Source organism: Dipodomys spectabilis, unplaced genomic scaffold (genome assembly GCF_019054845.1).
Source record: "Dipodomys spectabilis isolate Male_0828 unplaced genomic scaffold, ASM1905484v1 ptg000363l, whole genome shotgun sequence".
Taxonomy (NCBI): domain Eukaryota; kingdom Metazoa; phylum Chordata; class Mammalia; order Rodentia; family Heteromyidae; genus Dipodomys; species Dipodomys spectabilis.
The window spans coordinates 2,350,726-2,368,382 of record NW_024871040.1 but is presented as its reverse complement, the minus strand read 5'-3'; the positions used below and the strand labels follow the sequence as shown (position 1 = coordinate 2,368,382).

At 45.9% G+C, this 17,657-nt stretch overlaps 1 protein-coding gene across 1 annotated transcript in view; it reads left to right on the top strand.

Annotated features, from left to right (window-relative positions):
- Pi4ka (phosphatidylinositol 4-kinase alpha) overlaps positions 1-17,657 on the top strand; it is a 136,809-nt gene that overhangs the window by 113,716 nt on the left and 5,436 nt on the right. Inside the window, exons 35-47 of the mRNA XM_042666171.1 lie at positions 647-754; positions 2,184-2,311; positions 3,880-3,999; positions 4,169-4,248; positions 4,354-4,547; positions 5,657-5,747; positions 7,241-7,408; positions 8,045-8,098; positions 10,060-10,180; positions 12,769-12,898; positions 15,562-15,632; positions 16,190-16,262; positions 16,628-16,698. Of these exons, the coding sequence (XP_042522105.1) occupies positions 647-754; positions 2,184-2,311; positions 3,880-3,999; positions 4,169-4,248; positions 4,354-4,547; positions 5,657-5,747; positions 7,241-7,408; positions 8,045-8,098; positions 10,060-10,180; positions 12,769-12,898; positions 15,562-15,632; positions 16,190-16,262; positions 16,628-16,698 (1,409 nt within the window). The remainder of the gene's footprint in view (positions 1-646; positions 755-2,183; positions 2,312-3,879; positions 4,000-4,168; positions 4,249-4,353; positions 4,548-5,656; positions 5,748-7,240; positions 7,409-8,044; positions 8,099-10,059; positions 10,181-12,768; positions 12,899-15,561; positions 15,633-16,189; positions 16,263-16,627; positions 16,699-17,657) is intronic.

The window sequence follows — 17,657 nt, the reverse complement described above, 5'->3', positions numbered from 1 at the left end:
CTTAGGGCCCATCTCATTGCCAGCCTTCCAAATCTCTCAGTAGCTGCAATGTGTCCTATTGGGAGAGCCATTGTAGCAAACAGATTTGTGGAATTTCTGCTGTGAAGATTTCTAGTCTTACCAAAAGGATTAGGGTTTTTTTTAATCTTTCTTGGGCTTTGGATATAACTTAGTCAAAGAATACTTGCCTAGGGGCTGGGACGGTGGCTCAGTGTTAGAGTGCTTGCCTTGCATGCATGAGGCCCTGGGTTCGATTCCTCAGCACCATATAAGCAAAAAGAAAAAAGCCGGAAGTGGTGTTGTGGCTCAGGTGGTAGAGCGCTAGCATTGAGCTGAAGAGCTGAGGGACAGCGCCCAGGCCCAGAGTTCAGGCCCCATAACTAGACCCAAAAAAAAAACAAAAACAAAGAATACTTGCCTAGCATGAAAGAGGCCCTTGATTTGACACCCTTCCCCAGCTCTATACACACACACACACACACACACACACACACACACACACACACACGCAATATTCCTGAGTCCTTATGACCTGTAATAGTCTATCTCATGCCTGGGTCCAGGCTCTGCCATCCTCAGGCATGTCCTGAGCTCCAGGACTATGGAGTTCGCTCAGTCCTGACTCAACCCTGGGTTTCTCTCTCAGACTTCTGACCCTTGGACTGTCTCTTTTGCATGCTGACGTGGTTCCAAATGCAACCATCCGCAATGTGCTTCGTGAGAAGATCTACTCAACTGCCTTTGACTACTTCAGGTACTCACTGGCACTCACCCTGGTGCGATGTGCCATCTGCCCAGCATCAGCCCCACCCCCACAGGGCCCCCTCACAGACCTTCTATGAGTGACCTCACAGAAGAATATGGTTCACTTGGTTCATTTTCACAACCTCATTGTTCAGCAGCCCTAGCACTATTAGATTTAAATACCCTCCATCCATGCCTTGTGTCTATTATGTGTACATGTGTGTACTAAGGGTCATCTTCCCAATGAAATACCTGCACATTTTCCCTAGGTGCAGTTGGTTTAAGAGATAAAGTACAATGAAACACAATGGCACTCACCTGTAGTCCCAGCTATTTTTGAGGCTAAGGTGGGAGGATCAGCCGAAACCAAGAATTTGAGACCAACGTGGGCAGCATATTTGACTTCAAAATAGAGAAGCTGGGCACCAGTGGCTCACAGCTATAATGCTAGCTCCTTGGGAGGCTGAGATCTGAAGATTGAGATTCAAAGCCAGCCTGAAAACACAAATCCAAGAGATTTATCTCCAATTACCAGTAAAATGCCAAAAGTTGAGATATGGCCCAAGTGGTAGAATATCAGCCTTCATTGAAAAAAGTCAAGCAAGAGTACAAGGCCTAGACAGAAACTGGTAGCTCATGCTTGTAATCCTAACTACTCAGGAGACTTAAGACTATGGTTGAAACCCAGCTAGGTCAGGAAAGTCCATGAGACTCTTATCTCCAATTAACTACCAAAACAGAAGTGGAGCTGTGGCTCAAATGTTAGAGCACTAGACTTGAACAAGAAAAGCTCAGGGAGGGCTGAGAAGGTGGCTCAGTGGTAGAGTGCATGCCTTGCATGCATAAGGCCCTGGGTTCGATTCCTCAGCACCACATAAGCAAAAAGAAAAAAGCCGAAAGTGGTGCTGTGGTTCAAGTGGTAGAGCGTTAGCCTTGAGCTAAAGAGCTGAGGGACAGCGCCCAGGCCCAGAGTTCAGGCTCCACGACCGGACCCAAAAAAAAAAAAGCTCAGGGATAGTGCCCAGGCCCAGATTTCAAGCCCAGTAATGACACAAAAAGATAAAGGGATTGAGTGAATACCATTTACTTATTCTGTAAATGTAAATAGTTATTATGCACACACAAAACTATAAGTATCTGCCTATTGAATCTTTGTAAGTATAGGCTTTGCTGTTGTTTCTAGATAGTTCAGTTACACACTACTCAGCCAAAAGCTGTAGACAGTATAGAGGGTGGTAATGGGAGTGGGTAGGAGAGGGCTTTCAAAATCACCACTCCTTCCCATGGGAATCAGTGTTTGGTTGGATCCAGGAGCTGTTAGTGACATCCCTGAAACTAATCTCTTCATTTATGTCTCTTCTCACCACAATATATATGACTAGTCTCTAGTCCGTGACTAAACACACTTGACTCATTCATTCTCTTGTGGTTGTTTGAAGTTGTCCCCCAAAGTTCCCTACTCAAGGAGAAAAGAGGCTACGTGAAGATATAAGCATAATGATTAAATTTTGGACTGCCATGTTCTCTGATAAGAAGTATTTGACTGCCAGCCAGCTTGTTCCCCCAGGTAAGCATTGCTCTGGGAGTGCAGCTGCTCCTTAAGGAGCAGACAGGATGGAGTGCGTTGTGTATAGCACTAGAGGAGCCAGATAGGAGAGCAGGTAGGGCCTGGGTGAGTCCTGGCCTTGGCCATGCTGTATGCACATCACTGGATGTGCATACTTGGCTTCTCCCTTAGCCCAAGATGAGGCATATTACAAACACAGGAGGCCTGTGAGCTGACACCTCCTCCTGGAACTTCTCTCTATACTGACTCAGTTCATAGGTGCCCATTAAGTAGGCTAAGGCCAGTATGCCCAGTTAACAGGGTGTGGTCCACTGTCATCTGTCAGGAGACAAACAAATGAGGTATCTTCAATAGAAGGGCCATGGAGGCACCCCTCAACTGACACTAGGCCCAACCACATTTGTTGGGTAATTCAAAATGATTTTCTGGCATCTGAGCCAAGTCAAAGAATGATTAGGAGCCAGCCAAGGCAGATAGGAAGAAAGAGCTTTCCAAGCCAGAAAACAGAATGTTCCAGCACTGGAGTCTTCACTAGCAGCAAGCCTCCAAGAGGAAGTCCTTGTCCTTATTCCTCTAGCACATAGCTAACTACAAACTACACAGTTGGAAGAAAGGAAGGTCTCTAAGCAGACCCATAGGTAAACCATCTATTTCAAAGAAAGGGTGATTGAAAAGATTTTCAGGGCCCCTTCCTGGCTCCACTTACAAGACAAACAGCCTTCTGGGCGCTGGTGGCTCACGCCTGTAATCCTAGCTACTCAGGAGGCTGAGATCTGAGGGCCACAGTTCAAAGCCAACCCTGGCAGGAAAGTCCAGGAGATTCATCTCCAATAAACTACCAGGAAACCGGAAGTGGCGCTGTGGCTCACCTTGAGCTGAAGAGCGCAGGGACAGCACCCAAGCCCAGAGTTCAAGCCCAACCAAAAAAAAAAAAAAACAGCCTATGTGATTTGTGTTCACAGATCCTCAAATTCCTACTGCAGCAAACACAACATAGTGCCAGTGGTCAGTTACCACCATTATTTAGCAAGAAAATGGCATTTGTTTTATTCTCTTTTAAAGGTTAGGAGGGATCCAAGCACTTGTGGCTCCCACTTGTAATCCCAGCTACTCAGGAGGCTGAAATCTGAGAATCATGGTTCAAAGCCAGCCCAGGCAGGAAAGTCCATGAGACTCTTATCACCAATTAACCACCAAAATAAGCTGGAAGTGGATCTGTGGCTTGAGTGGTAGAATGCTAGCCTTGACCAAAAAAGCTGAGGGACAGTACTCAAGCCCAGAGTTCAAGGACTAGGACCAGCACAAAAGAAAGAAAGAAAGAAAGAAAGAAAAAAGGTAGGATGACTATGGTCATTTTTAGGAAGCTTTCCATCTATAATGATTAGAATAAAAAATTTGGAAAGCCTACTGTTTGAAAGGGTTCATTCTGCCAAGTCCGTCTCCATTCATTCCAGTGTTGCAGTGTGTGCCTTATCTACCAGTTGCCTTATCTGCAAATTCAGGTTTTCTCTGTGATACCTTTTCTTCAGTTACCTCATTCCCAGGGTGAATGGTATGTTTGCCCACAGATAACCAAGACACTCGGAGTAACCTGGATATAACTGTGGGCTCTCGGCAACAGGCCACACAAGGCTGGATCAATACCTACCCCTTATCCAGTGGCATGTCAACCATCTCTAAGAAGTCAGGTGAGTGGAGATTTGCTGTTACACCCTTCAAGTCTGACTCCCTCTCCTGGTGACCTGACAAACAGATGGAGGAAGAAAGCACTAAAAACCAGCTGTTTCTAGAATCTGAGACATTGGGCAGTTAATTGGTCTACAGGGACTATACTTGTGCTTTGTCTTTCCTCTCTAGGCATGTCTAAGAAAACTAACAGGGGTTCCCAGCTGCACAAGTACTACATGAAGCGCAGGACACTGTTGCTGTCCTTGTTGGTAAGGCCCACATCCACAACCGCTACCTACCACAGCGCCCCAGGGGAGGAGTGGCATGTGAATATCTGGAGAAGGTGCATTAGCATTTGTGTCTGGTCTCATCAGGCTACCGAGATTGAGCGTCTCATCACTTGGTACAACCCACTGTCAGCCCCAGAGCTGGAGCTGGACCAGGCAGGAGAGAACAGCGTAGCTAATTGGAGGTCGAAGTACATCAGCCTGAGTGAGAAGCAGTGGAAGGATAATGTGAACCTCGCCTGGAGCATCTCTCCTTACCTGGCTGTGCAGCTACCATCCAGGTAGGCACATAGGTCATCCCACTTCACCAGAGTTCCAATGCAGGGCCCTTCTAGCTGAGTTGTAAGCATGATGTGGACCCTCTGAGGACATTTAGAAAGCCGTTAGGCAGACTAGTCCTCAAGACATTGACCCAAGAAGTGAAGACCCTTGTGATACTTGTCACACTCCTGTCTGGGGTGCTACTGCCCCTGAACCCTAAGATGACATTATCATAGTGAATTGAGGGCCACAGTATGAGAACTGAAAGCCACACATCCTGGGAAGTAGGCTGAAGACTGAAAGGCTTGAGAGGGTTGGGGTTTGTAGGCAGATGCCATCTTTCAGTGCAAGGCCACTCAGGAGGCAAGTGCTGCAGCTGATTGTCAGGTGTCCTGTGAGCTCTCGTATGGAGGCTCGCACAGGGACAGAATGATTGAACTGATGGTAGTGGAGAGGGATTACCATGGCTTTTTGTGTTGTCCCATCAGACAGTCCTCAGCTCTTATGGATCTATCCAAGGGCAGATGTTTCTTTACTCAGAACCTCAATTTGCCTCTTATGACTACTTCCTCTTTCTAATCCTAATCTGATCTTCAGGAGAAAGATCACAGACTGATTTTCCTGAATTGCTTCAAAGCACTTAGGTAATGGTAATCTCCGTTACATGAGATTGGACTGAGACACTAACCCATAGATAGTCTGCGGCAGAAGAGCAGAGCCAGGGACTGTGGTCCTAAGTAAAAGTAGAGTTTCTAAAGGCAAGGACTCAAAAAGGAGGTTCTTTAAACAATGAGTATAGGGTAATTTCTGTATAAGATTCTGGCATTTCCTCACAGATAACCCATTATTAATGCTAATTTTTTCTTTTTCTTTTTTTTCTTGAGACAAAGTCTCACTGTATAGCTCAGGCTGTCCTTGAACTTGCAGTAGTACTGCTGCCTCCTCCCAAGTATAGTGATGCTATTATTTTTCAAACACTTGTGTTCAGACCTACTAATCTGGTAGTAGCCTGGAATATTTAGAGACCACTTATATTGGTCTAAAACCCTCCAGTTGAGTGTTTTCCTCTAACTCCCCTCCTGTGGCAGTGAGGAAACTAGGCCACCTACTCACACCCTCTGCACTGTAGGTTCAAGAACACAGAAGCCATTGGGAACGAAGTGACACGTCTTGTTCGGTTGGACCCAGGAGCTGTTAGTGATGTCCCTGAAGCTATCAAGGTAGGATAGCCCACACCCAGGACTTGTGTTCAAACTGCATGTCAAACTTCAAATAATGCCTGAAAACTAAGAAAACAGATATATTTGTTACTTTTTGTTGCTATAACAAATACATGAATAATTTAAGAAACACTTAAGGAAAGTTTTATTTGGGCTCATGGTTTCAGAAGCTTGCTTTGCTTAGCTCCATGTACTTGGGAAGATCATAATGATTATCAGATCATACAAAAGAGGGAAAAGGCTGATCACCTACTGGCAGACAAAGAAAGGGAATATAGGGGGCTGGGAATGTGGCCTAGTGGTAGAGAGCTTGCCTAGCATGCATGAAGTCCTGGGTTCCATTCCTCAGTACCACATAAACAGAAAAGGCTGGAAATGTCACTGTGGTTCAAGTGATAGAGTACTAGCCTTGAGTAAAAGAAGCTCAGGGACAATGCCCAAGCCCTGAGTTCAAGCCCCAAGACTGGAAAAAAAAAAAAGGAGGAAAAAAGAAAATATAGGAAGGAGTCTGGACATGAATATATAGCCCTCAAGGACATGTCCCACCAGTGACACACTTTCTCCAACTAGGCTCTATCTACTTTTCACTATCTCCCAGTAATGCCTTCATATTATGAATCTTTATTAAGGGATTAACCCACTTCTTGGGTCACAGCCTGTGATCCAGTTATTTCTGGAAATGCCTCCATCAACATACTCAGAAGAGGGCTTTATTACTCACCTGGGCCTTTTTCAACCTAGTCAAGTTGTCAATCAAGATTAATCATCACACCAGACAATAGCAATGATCTAGTAAACTTCAGTGATTAAAAATTGTTCTAATTTTTTTGGGGGGGGCAGGGGTTGGTTTTGGGGCTTGAACGCTGTCCCTCAGCTCTATCAGCTCAAGGCGAACACTCTACCACTTGAGCCATAGCACCACTTCTACTTTCTGGTGGCTAATTGGAGATAAGAGTCTCATGGACATTCATGCTTGGGCTGGCTTTGTTGTTTGTTTTTTTTTTGTTTTTTTTTTGGGTCCAGTCATGGGGCCTGAACTCTGGGCCTGGGCGCTGTCCCTCAGCTCTTCAGCTCAAGGCTAGCGCTCTACCACTTGAGCCACAGCGCCACTTCGGGCTTTTTTCTTATGTGGTGCTGAGGAATCGAACCCAGGGCCTCAGGCATGCAAGGCAAGCGCTCTACCACTGAGCCACCTTCCCAGCCCCTTGGGCTGGCTTTGAACGGCAATCCTCAGATCTTAGCTTCCTGAGTAGCTAGGATTACAGGCATTAGCCACTGGTGCCCGGAATTTTTCTAATTCTTACTATGTAACATTTGTTATGTTTATGGTGGGAAAATGCTTAATATACTTCAATCTAGTTATACTTATGCTGTTTTACATTATGTGTCTGAAGCTTTTTGTATCCATCTTCAGGTGTGAGCCATGGGCTGGATATTTCCAGAGGGGCCCCGAGGAACTGTCTAACCATGCTACCTCCCCATTTGCTCCCTAGTTCCTCGTTACCTGGCACACCATTGATGCTGATGCCCCGGAGCTCAGTCACGTGCTATGCTGGGCACCCACGGACCCGCCCACAGGCCTCTCCTACTTCTCCAGCATGTACCCTCCACACCCTCTCACAGCGCAGTATGGGGTGAAAGTTCTGCGGTCCTTCCCACCGGTGAGCCAGGGCAGCTAGAACCGGCCTCAGGTGGGGCTTAGTGTGCTTAAATGGAGAGATGAAAGACAGGCTTCATCAACCTGGGAGGCAGCCAACTATGTGAGCCCATCTTAGAACACATCTCCTCCTGTTTTGATTCAAGTAGTTGTCAAAATGAATTTGGTTCACATTCAGATTTGGTTTTTAAGCTTTAATTAGTAGTTTACATTATACTTACGTCTGGTTCCAGAAGTGAGCAGACTCCTCAGTGCACCTGTGCCTCTTACCCTGACAGCAAACCATCAGGGCGCTTAGGGGCCTCATCTGACAGTCATGATGCAGCTCAGGGGGAAAGGGGGAAGTGATCTGTAGAATGTTCTAGAGCCTGACTCACTGAAGCCCCGGCACCACACAGTCTGCTATAACCTTCAGCCATTTTCTTCTGGTAGGAAAGACAGCTTTGTTCTTTGCATTTTTCTTCAGCAGTTATGTGTTTTCAAGGCATTGGTCATTTCATGTACTGTCCCCCAGGCCTTCCACTGTTCTCAGCCCCACTACGGGATTCTGTTGCCAGTCACTGTTAGGCAGGGTCATGAAATCTCACTGTGTTGGCTGTTCAGACCTCAGAGATCACAGTCATTCCTCCTCCTCCTGCAGGATGCCATTCTGTTCTACATCCCGCAGATTGTGCAGGCCCTCAGATATGACAAGGTAAGTATGCTGACGGAAGCCATCTTCCTTCCTCTCAGAGCTGTATCTAGTATTCCATGTACTCTGATACTTGGAATCAACCAAGTAGCCACTAGTTTTAGTGGAAAATGGCATTGAAGTACACTAATCTGATTACTGAGTCTGCTCTCTGCCATTAAGTTGATCTTCCTTTCTAGACCTTTTCATCCTAGAAAAATGTATCATAAGATTATACTGAGCTGGGCACTGATGGCTCACGCCTGTAATCCTAGCTACTCGGGAGACTGATTTGAGGATCACAATTCAAAGCCAGCCCAGACAGGAAAGCCCATGAAACTCTTATCTCCAATTAACCCTCAGAAAACCAGTGGTAGAGCACATGCCTTGAGCTGAAGAGCTGAGGGATAGTGTCCAGGCCCAGAGTTTAATCCCCAGGACAAAAAAAAAAAATCTGATATTCCAATTCAAATTAGGATTACAGGGTTTCCTTCACTATTCATTTTATGCTTAAGTTTTGTTTTGTTTTGTTTTGTTTTCCGGGGGGGGGAGGGTCCAGTCGTGGGGCCTGAACTCTGGGCCTGGGCGCTATCCCTCAGCTCTTCAGCTCAAGGCTAGTGCTCTACCACTATAGTGCCACTTTCGGCTTTTTTTCTTTTTGCTTATGTGGTGCTGGGGAATCGAATCCAGGGCCTCATGCATGCAAGGCAAGCGCTCTACCACTGAGCCATCTTCCCAGCCCTATGTTTGAATTTTTTAACACCGAAAATACTGGTTGCTAATTACATTAACAAATTACTTTTTACTTTGTCCTACTATATAATATTTGGTAGTTTCATAATAGTAGTGCCACCAGGCAAAATGACACATACCTATAATCCCAGCGACTCATGAGACAGAAGCAAGACAGTCTTGAGTTAGAGGCCCGTTTAAGTTAAGTTATTGAGACCTTGTCTCAAAACTACAGGGGCTAGGAATGTGGCTTAATGGTAGAGTGCTTGCCTAGCATGAATGAAGCCCTGGGTTTGATTCCTCAGTACCATATATAAATAGAAAAGGCTGGAAATGGTGCTGTGACTCAAGTGTTAGAGTACTTGAGCAAAAGAAGCTCAGGAACAGTGCCCAGGCCCTGAGTTCAAGCCCCAGGACCGGCAAAAAAATAATTAAAATAAAATAAAAAGCAAACTAACGAAGTTAGAAACATCTGCCCCACAGAATACCTTTACTAGACAGGATGAAAGGCTAGCCCTCCTTTAGCCTAGCACATGGTCATCAAAAACTGGAGTTACCAGAATAGGAAAAGAAGACAGGAAGATAGGATTTGGGGTTTTTTTGTGCCAGTACTGGGGCTTGAACTAATACTCAGCTTTTTTATTCATGGCTGTACTCTACTATTTGATCCATTTCTCCATTTCCAGCTTTTTGCTGGTTATTTGTCTACCCACACTAGCTTTGAACCTCAGTCCTTAAATTTCAGCATACTGAGTAGCTAGGATTATAGTCATGAGCCACCAGCACTTGGCTAGAAGATAGATCTTTAGGATAGTAATTATCATAACTGTTTCCTGCAGAAAGTAGCTCTGCATGAAAATAACACCTTCTAGAACCTGTCACTTGGGAACACTGTTCTAAACAACCCAGTTCCAAAGGAGCTTTTGGTACCCAACCTATTTGTTTCTTGTACTTAACAACAGCAAAAACTGGTTTGAGAGTTGTAATTCTTATGTCCACGGACATAAGAATACAGGCTGGCCCAGGCCTGTATTGCAGAATTATCTTCCTGGGTCCCAGCTTCCCATCTACCAGCCTACTAGAATTTGACCTGGTTGCTGGTCTGGACTTGCCATCGTCCCTGGAGAGCTTACCCACACAATTAGGAGCTCCAGAGCCAAGCACTGGGAGTTAGCTCTTATATTGGGTAGGAAGACACTCTGGTAAAAAGGGAACTCCAAGCCTAGGCTGACAATGACCTTGCACTCTTGCAGATGGGCTATGTGCGTGAATATATTCTGTGGGCAGCATCTAAATCTCAACTTCTAGCACATCAGTTTATCTGGAACATGAAAACTAACATCTACCTAGATGAAGAGGGACACCAGAAAGACCGTGAGTATTTTCTCCTCTCCTTGGGTCTCTTTCCCCATCTTCAACACTTTCAGTGGCTGCCCAGGGCCTTCATGGTCTCGGGGCCTTCTTGCAGTGCTGCCCCCTGGTAGACTACTCTCCTTCCATCCTTCGGTTACTTCTCAGCATTGAACACACAAGGCAGCAGGATCCTCCTTCACAAAGCTTGTGCAACTCCCCTTGCAGATACTATCCCCAGGCTGTGTGAGAGCCCCTGCGTAAGTTGCTGACTGCCTACTCAGAGCTGTCCTGTGACTAGGAGAGGAAGGGCAACTGGCTCCGGGCAGGGGACGGGGAATTCTTAGAATAGTCTCTGGGCCTCTCAGACTCCTTAAAACTATTGAGATCCTCAAAAAACTTGGGTTTTTGTGGACATAGCTAATTAGTATGAACCAGGATTAGAAATTATCTCTGAAGGGCTGGGAAGGTGGCTTAGTGGTAAAGTGCATGTTTAGCATGCATGAAGCCCTGGGTTCAATTCCTTAGTGCCAGAAGTGGTGCTGTGGCTCAACTGGTAGAGTGTTAGCCTTGAGCAAAAGAAGCTCAGAGACAGTGCCCAGGCCCTGAGTTCAAGCCCCAGGACTGGAAAAAATAAAATTATCACTGAAGAATTTCTAAATTTAAATCTTACTTATATGTTAACATAAATGACATCTTTTGTCTGACAAGAGAAGACAGGTAGATTCTCCTCTGCTTCTGTTCTTTTTTTTTTTTTGGGGGGGGGGGGGTCCAGTCGTGGGGCCTGAACTCTGGGCCTGGGCACTGTCCCTCAGCTCTTCAGCTCAAGGCTAGCACTCTACCACTTGAGCCACAGCGCCACTTCCGGCTTTTTGCTTATGTGGTGCTGAGGAATCGAACCCAGGGCCTCAGGCATGCAAGGCAAGCGCTCTACCACTGAGCCACCTTCCCAACCCTCTGCTTCTGTTCTTTATCTGTTGCTGTATGTTGGATTGAAGTAAATACATGAAATTAGCCTTGCTTGGGCTTGCAGATGAAAAATAAAAAGATACTTTAGTCTTTCAGGTAGCTGCAAGTCTTTGTTGATAGATAACAAACTAGTTAAATGCAATTAGTTAAAGGTTAATGGCAATGAGGCATTGGAAACCACTTCAGAGAACTCTGTGCTCTGTTCTAGTCAAGTCTCACAGCCATGCCCCAGGAAGGCTTTTAAGGATTGTTATTAGTGCCGGAACCAAACCAAAGGCAAATATTCTATTACTGAGGTATGCCTCCAATCCTGGTCACACTTTTATAACATCTAACAGTGATCATTTCTTGTCAACATGTTTCATGGTATAGACACATATGGCATACTCTATGCCACATAACATTCAGTCAGTGAAACGTACATCCAACACTGTTCCCATGAGATTATAGTGGAGCTTAAAAGTTACAGCTCGGTGCTGGTGGCTCATGCCTGTAATCCTAACTACTCAAAAGGCAGAGATCTGAGGATTGCCATGGAAAGCCGGCCCAGACAGGAATGTTCATGAGACTCTTTATCTCTAACCACCAAAAAGCAGAAAATGGAGCTGTGTCTCAAGTGGTAGCCTTGAGTGAAAAAGCTACGGATCAGTACCCACACCCTTAGTTCAAGCTCCAATCCACCACTAAAATATTTTAAAATAATTAAAAATAATAAAAATGAAATTCCATTAATAAGAGCTGGAGATATGGCTTAAATGCTAGAATACCAACTAAACAAGTAGAAGGCTCTCAGTTCAAGCCCCAGTACCACCAAAAAAGAAAAAGTCATGGTAGAATTTAATAAAATTAATGATTATTGTTTCACCAGGGACATTTTCTGATGATACAACTTTTTTTTTTTTTTTTTTTACTGCAAGCAGGCAGCAGTAATGACCATAATGCACATGGCCACTGCTTTGAGCTCTGTGCAGGCACTCTTGTCTTTTCCCACAGTGAAGGGGAAATTATAGTATATGGTGACCTCATACTCTGTCTACAGAGGGCATTCCACACAGCACTAGGGCTGATAGCCTAGGCAACACTAATGGGCAGTCCTGAGGTGCCTCTGTAGTGGCCAAAGTGTTATATTGGAACTGGATCAGTGAGATATATAGAAAAGCCACATTTTGAGTGGTCAGTTGGGAGTCTATTAGAAAGCTGGCGACTGCAGTCAGACTAGCATCCCAAAGAACCAGTAGCCCCAAATGCAGTTACTACAAAGCTTATAAAGGCAAAAAACACACCAAGGCAGATGTCACATGGTATGAGGACTAGCAAAACTTGTTCTACTGAAGCAAGCTGTCTAGAGGGAACAATCAAGTATAACTAAGGGCAAGTATTCTCTGAAGCAGAACTTCCATGGAGCTAAACAACTCATGACACACCTACAATTCGAAGAATATCACCTCTATATTGTTTAACAATCTATAACACAGCTGCAGATCAAAGAAAGTCCTATATCATGTCTAGTATTCTTAGAACTGGGTGAAAATTCCCCATCATCTATTAAGATGCCAAAATGGAGATAAGGACAAGATGGCATTATGACTTAGATCCAGTATCCGTATTTCAGTAGGAGCTCAATAGCTTTGTTTCCTCATCAGCTGACATTGGGGATCTCCTGGAACAGTTAGTAGAAGAGATCACAGGCTCCCTGTCTGGCCCCGCCAAGGATTTCTACCAGCGGGAGTTTGATTTCTTTAACAAGATCACCAATGTGTCTGCCATCATCAAGTAAGTGCAGTATTTTAGAAACTGTCTTCTAGGGGTGGCTCATTTAATACCTTCCACTTGTTGGAATTGGCCTAGTAGTTTTGTCTGTTTTTTGTGTGTGTGTGAGAGAGTGTGTGTGTGTGTGTGTGTGTGTGTGTGTGTGTGTGTGTGTGTGTGTGTGTATTTGAGGGGGGGAGGCGTCCTGAGGCTTGAACTCAGTGTCTAGGCATTGTCCCTGAGCTTTTTTTGCTCAAGACAAGCACTCTACCACATTGAGCCACAGCATCACTTCCAGTTTTCTGGTGGTTAATTAAAGATGAGATTCTCATAGAGTTTCCTGCCCAGGCTGGTTTCAAACTACAATCCTCAGATCTCAGCCACCCTAGGAGCGAGGATTACAGGTGTGAGCCACCAGTGCCTGGCTAGCCTGGGATCTTTAAAAAATGAGCAAGTGTCCTACAGCCAGGAACCTGAAGACATAATGAACAGCCAGGTAGACAGCTCTGGCTGGGCTATTCAAGGCAACATGCGTGAACACACCATTTTATTTCCTCCCTTGTCCCACAGTTCACCCACTCACCTTCCCATGAGTTAGCCTAGGCCCTCCACTCATGTGGATCTCACATTGCACTTGGTCCTGCCTCCTTTTCATGGGACAAGGACACTGGGTCATATTCCAGAAGGGAAAGCACGGTTCTTCAGAGCTGTTTGGGTTATCTCTAGTGTGTAGTCATTATGAAGCCTGACTGGGTCTTCAGTGGCCTCTCTGGGCTGTGTGCTGAGTAGAAAAGCAATACTGATAGTTTCTAGCCCACAAAGATAACAGATAGACCCATGTGATAGTCAAGTTTGAGTTACTTTAACAAAATACTTGAGATTAAAAAGAGAAAATGGCCAGAAGCCAGTGGTTCACACCTGTAATCCTAGCTACTCAGGACACAGATCTGAGATCTGGGATCACAGTTCAAAGCCAGCCGGGGCAGAAAAGTCCATGAGACTCTTATCTCCAATAAATCACTAGAAAACCAGAAGTGGCGCTGTGGCTCAAGTGGTAGAGCACTAGCCTTGAGCTGAAGAGCTGAGGGACAGTGCTCAGGCCCAGAGTTCAGGCTCCATGACCAGACCCAAAAAAAAAAAAGAAAAGAAAAACTCAGCACCAAAAAGGAAGCAAAGGGCTGGGAAGGTGACTCAGTGGTAGAGCGCTTGCCTTGCATGCATGAGTCCCTGGGTTCCACTCCTCAGCACCACATAAGCAGAAAAAGCCGAAAGTGGCACTGTGGCTCAAGTGGTAGAGCACTAGACTTGAGCTGAAAAGCTGAGGGACAACGCCCCGGCACAGAGTTCAGGCCCCACGACCAACCGAAAAAAGGAAGCAAAGAGGGAAGGGAAGGAGGGAAGAAAAGTGATTTTTTTTTTTTTTTTTTACCAGTCCTGGGACTTGAAGTCTGGACCTGGGTGCTGCCCCTGAGCTTCTTTTGCTCAAGGTGAGCTACAGCACCACTTCCAGTTTTGTTTTTTGTTTTTTTGTTTTTGTTTTTGTTTTGGGTCTGGTCATGGGGCCTGAACTCTGGGCCTGGGCACTGTCCCTCAGCTCTTCAGCTCAAGGCTAGCGCTCTACCACTTGAGCCACAGCACCACTTCTGGTTTTTTTTTTCTTTTCTTTTTTTTTTTTTTTTTTTTTTGCTTATGTGGCATTGAGGAATCGAACCCAGGGCCTCATGCATGCAAGTCAAGCACTCTACCACTGAGCCACCTTCCCAACCCCTTGGGTTTTGGGGGGTTTTTTTTGTCTGTCATGGGGCTTGAACTCTGGGCACTGTCCCTCAGCTCTTCAGCTCAAGGCTAGTGCTCTACCACTTGAGCCACTGTGCCACTTCCAGTTTTCTGAGTGGCTTATTGGAGATAAGAGTCTCATGGACTTTCCTGCCTGGGCTGGCTTTGAACCAGGATCCTCAGATCTCAGCCTTCTGAGTACCTAGGATTACAAGTGCGATTACTGGTGCCTGGCTTGAGAAAAGTTGATTTCTTTAGGCTTTTAGTTTTGCAGCTTTTAGCCAAGGGCTAGTCCACTAGCCCTGTTACTTTTGGGCCTGTAGCAAGGCATCACATCATAGTGGGAGCACCATACAGAGGACGCTGCTTACCTCATAACAGTCAGAAATCAAGAGAAAGGAAACTGGTATCCCACAATCCCCTTTAAGGGTAGACCACCAGTGTGCCAAAGAACTTTCCAGGTCAAACTATAACAGAAGGTGCATTTTCTGGCATCATCTCATAACAGACATATGATCCAGTTGTCTCTCATCCTTATGCTAAGGTCGAAGGTCTGAGGTCCCAAAGTCACGCAGTGGCTTCAAGTGGTAATCACAGCATTTGAGCCCAGAACTGTGGGACCCCCCAAGACAACTTCCCCCTAGTACCTTAGCCAGCAATACATATACCACACACATAAGTGAAAGGCAGAAATAGAAACAGCTCCACATTGGCCCTTGGGGCCTATCTGGGCTTTTCAATGAGGAATGAAAGTCACGTGCACTGGTATGAATGTGTTCTGATGACTTGGGCCTGGCAAGGCCTTCAGGAGTTGCTGGGTATCCAATGAGAAGGGAACCTAGACAGGAGCTGTCCTGGTGTGTCTCCCAGAGGCTAAGGAGACAACAGAGTATTTCTGTCCTGTTTCTTAGGCCCTACCCTAAAGGCGATGAGAGAAAGAAGGCTTGTCTGTCAGCTCTGTCTGAGGTGAAGGTACAGCCAGGTGAGCAGCCTCTCAGGGCAGTGTAGAGCCAGTGTGGAGACAAAGGTTTGGCCAGCCACACCACACAAATTGGTCTCACAAGTGTCTAGCACCCCAGGAATGGGCTCTTAATGCATGCAATTGTCCTTGTATTGCCTCCATTGTCTTTTTAAAAAAAGGGATTCTGTGGGGAGAACAAATGAAGGGGTGCTGGAAGAGACATGGAGGCAGGGTGGGAAGCTTCTACACGGGAGAATGGGACAGGCCCCACACAAGCCCTAGCGTATGTGGTAGCATCTGGGAAGGGGAGGCTTAGAGTGGCTTCCTAGAGGAGCATCTTCTGGGGTGGGTGGTTGTTTATTGGATGTCTAGAAGAATCGGTGAAGGATCACAGAGTTGGGGAGGACAGACCCACAACAAGCCACAGAATAAATCTGGTGCCACAGGAAAGGAGCAGATGTCCCTTGGTAAGGTAGGGGTAACTATAGGCAGACTCTGTACGTGAGGTCTGTTCGAAATGGTATGGTCTCCCCCATGGTCATGTGAACTCCCCGTGCCTTCATTCTACCCTCACACAGGCTGCTACCTACCTAGCAACCCGGAGGCCATCGTGCTGGACATCGACTACAAGTCAGGGACACCAATGCAGAGGTAAGTACCTGCTCCTGCCCCACCCCTTCCTGAAGCTGCCTTATACAGGTTTTCCGGACTTGGGGTTGAACTCAGCACCTCTAGATTGCTAAGCATGCAATCTACTGCAGAGCTACACCCAACCCTCTTTTTCACTGGTTATTGTTTAATGTAATTTTTTATTATTACGGTGTTGTACTGACGGTGTTACCATTTCATAATCACTGGTTATTTTAAATAAGGTCTTACCTCCTACCTATTCATGTGCCTGGACCAAGATTTCACCTATTTGAGGCTTCCCATACTTAGTAGGATTACAGGAATCAGTCAAAGTAGTTTGTATTTGACTCATCACATGTGCCATATTCCTTTTTTTTTTTTTTTAGTGCTGCAAAAGCCCCATATCTGGCTAAATTTAAGGTGAAACGATGTGGAGTGAGTGAACTTGAAAAAGAAGGTCAGTGAGTACTTCTGCTTTAGTTGAAGACTCAATGCTTTCCTAGCTAAGGCCAGCTGCGTTAGGCCTACTCCCCCATAACAGCTGTCTGTTCCTGCATCTGCCCATTCAGAGATGGCAGGGAACATATGCAGTGACCAACATGCCACCCTGAATATATGTCAATCCAAGTCAGCGGGCCCGTCCAGGAAGTTTCCTGTTGAGGCTGAGTAGCATGTGCTTTTCTGGGATACTTAACAAATCCTCACAGCCTGGGTGTGTGTGGTCTCTGGAGGCAGGGAGTATGGCATCAAGCCAGGCATGTGGGCCCCTAGTCCCTCCAAGACAGACCATCACCTGCCTCTTCAGCCTGGAGTGGCTTCACAGCCCTTGGTGTGGTGGTAGCTTTCCCATGGCTTGCAACTCATCATTCCAGCTCTCCCTATCTTCTTATGGCATCTCTGCCCTAGGTATCAAACTTCCTTCAAACTTACTTCTTTTTTTATTTTTTGCTAGTCCTGGGGTTTGAACTCAGGGCCTGGGTACTGTCCCTGAGCTGCTTTTACTCAAGGCTAGCACTCTACCACTTGAGCCCCAGCACTACTTCCCACTTTTTCTGTTTATGTGGTAAGGAAGAATGGAACCCAGGGCTTCATGCATGCTAGGCAAGCACTCTATCACCAAGCCACATTTCCAGCCTCAAACTTCCTTCTTACAAGGACACAAGTCATTGAATTAGATACCCATGGCCCAACAGTATGACTTATTTAACTCTACAGAGACTAAATTTCCGATTGAGATCCCATTTGAGATTTGGGGTATGAATTTAGGGGAGCACAGTTCAATCCAGCACAGAGATCTAGCCATGGTGACCAGTGTGGAGATAAGCCTTCCATGGCCTTGCACAAATTCTGATCCCTGAGTCCTCTCTTTGGCTGACACTGGGACTTGGAAAGGTTGAAAAAGCCCCTGGGCCTATC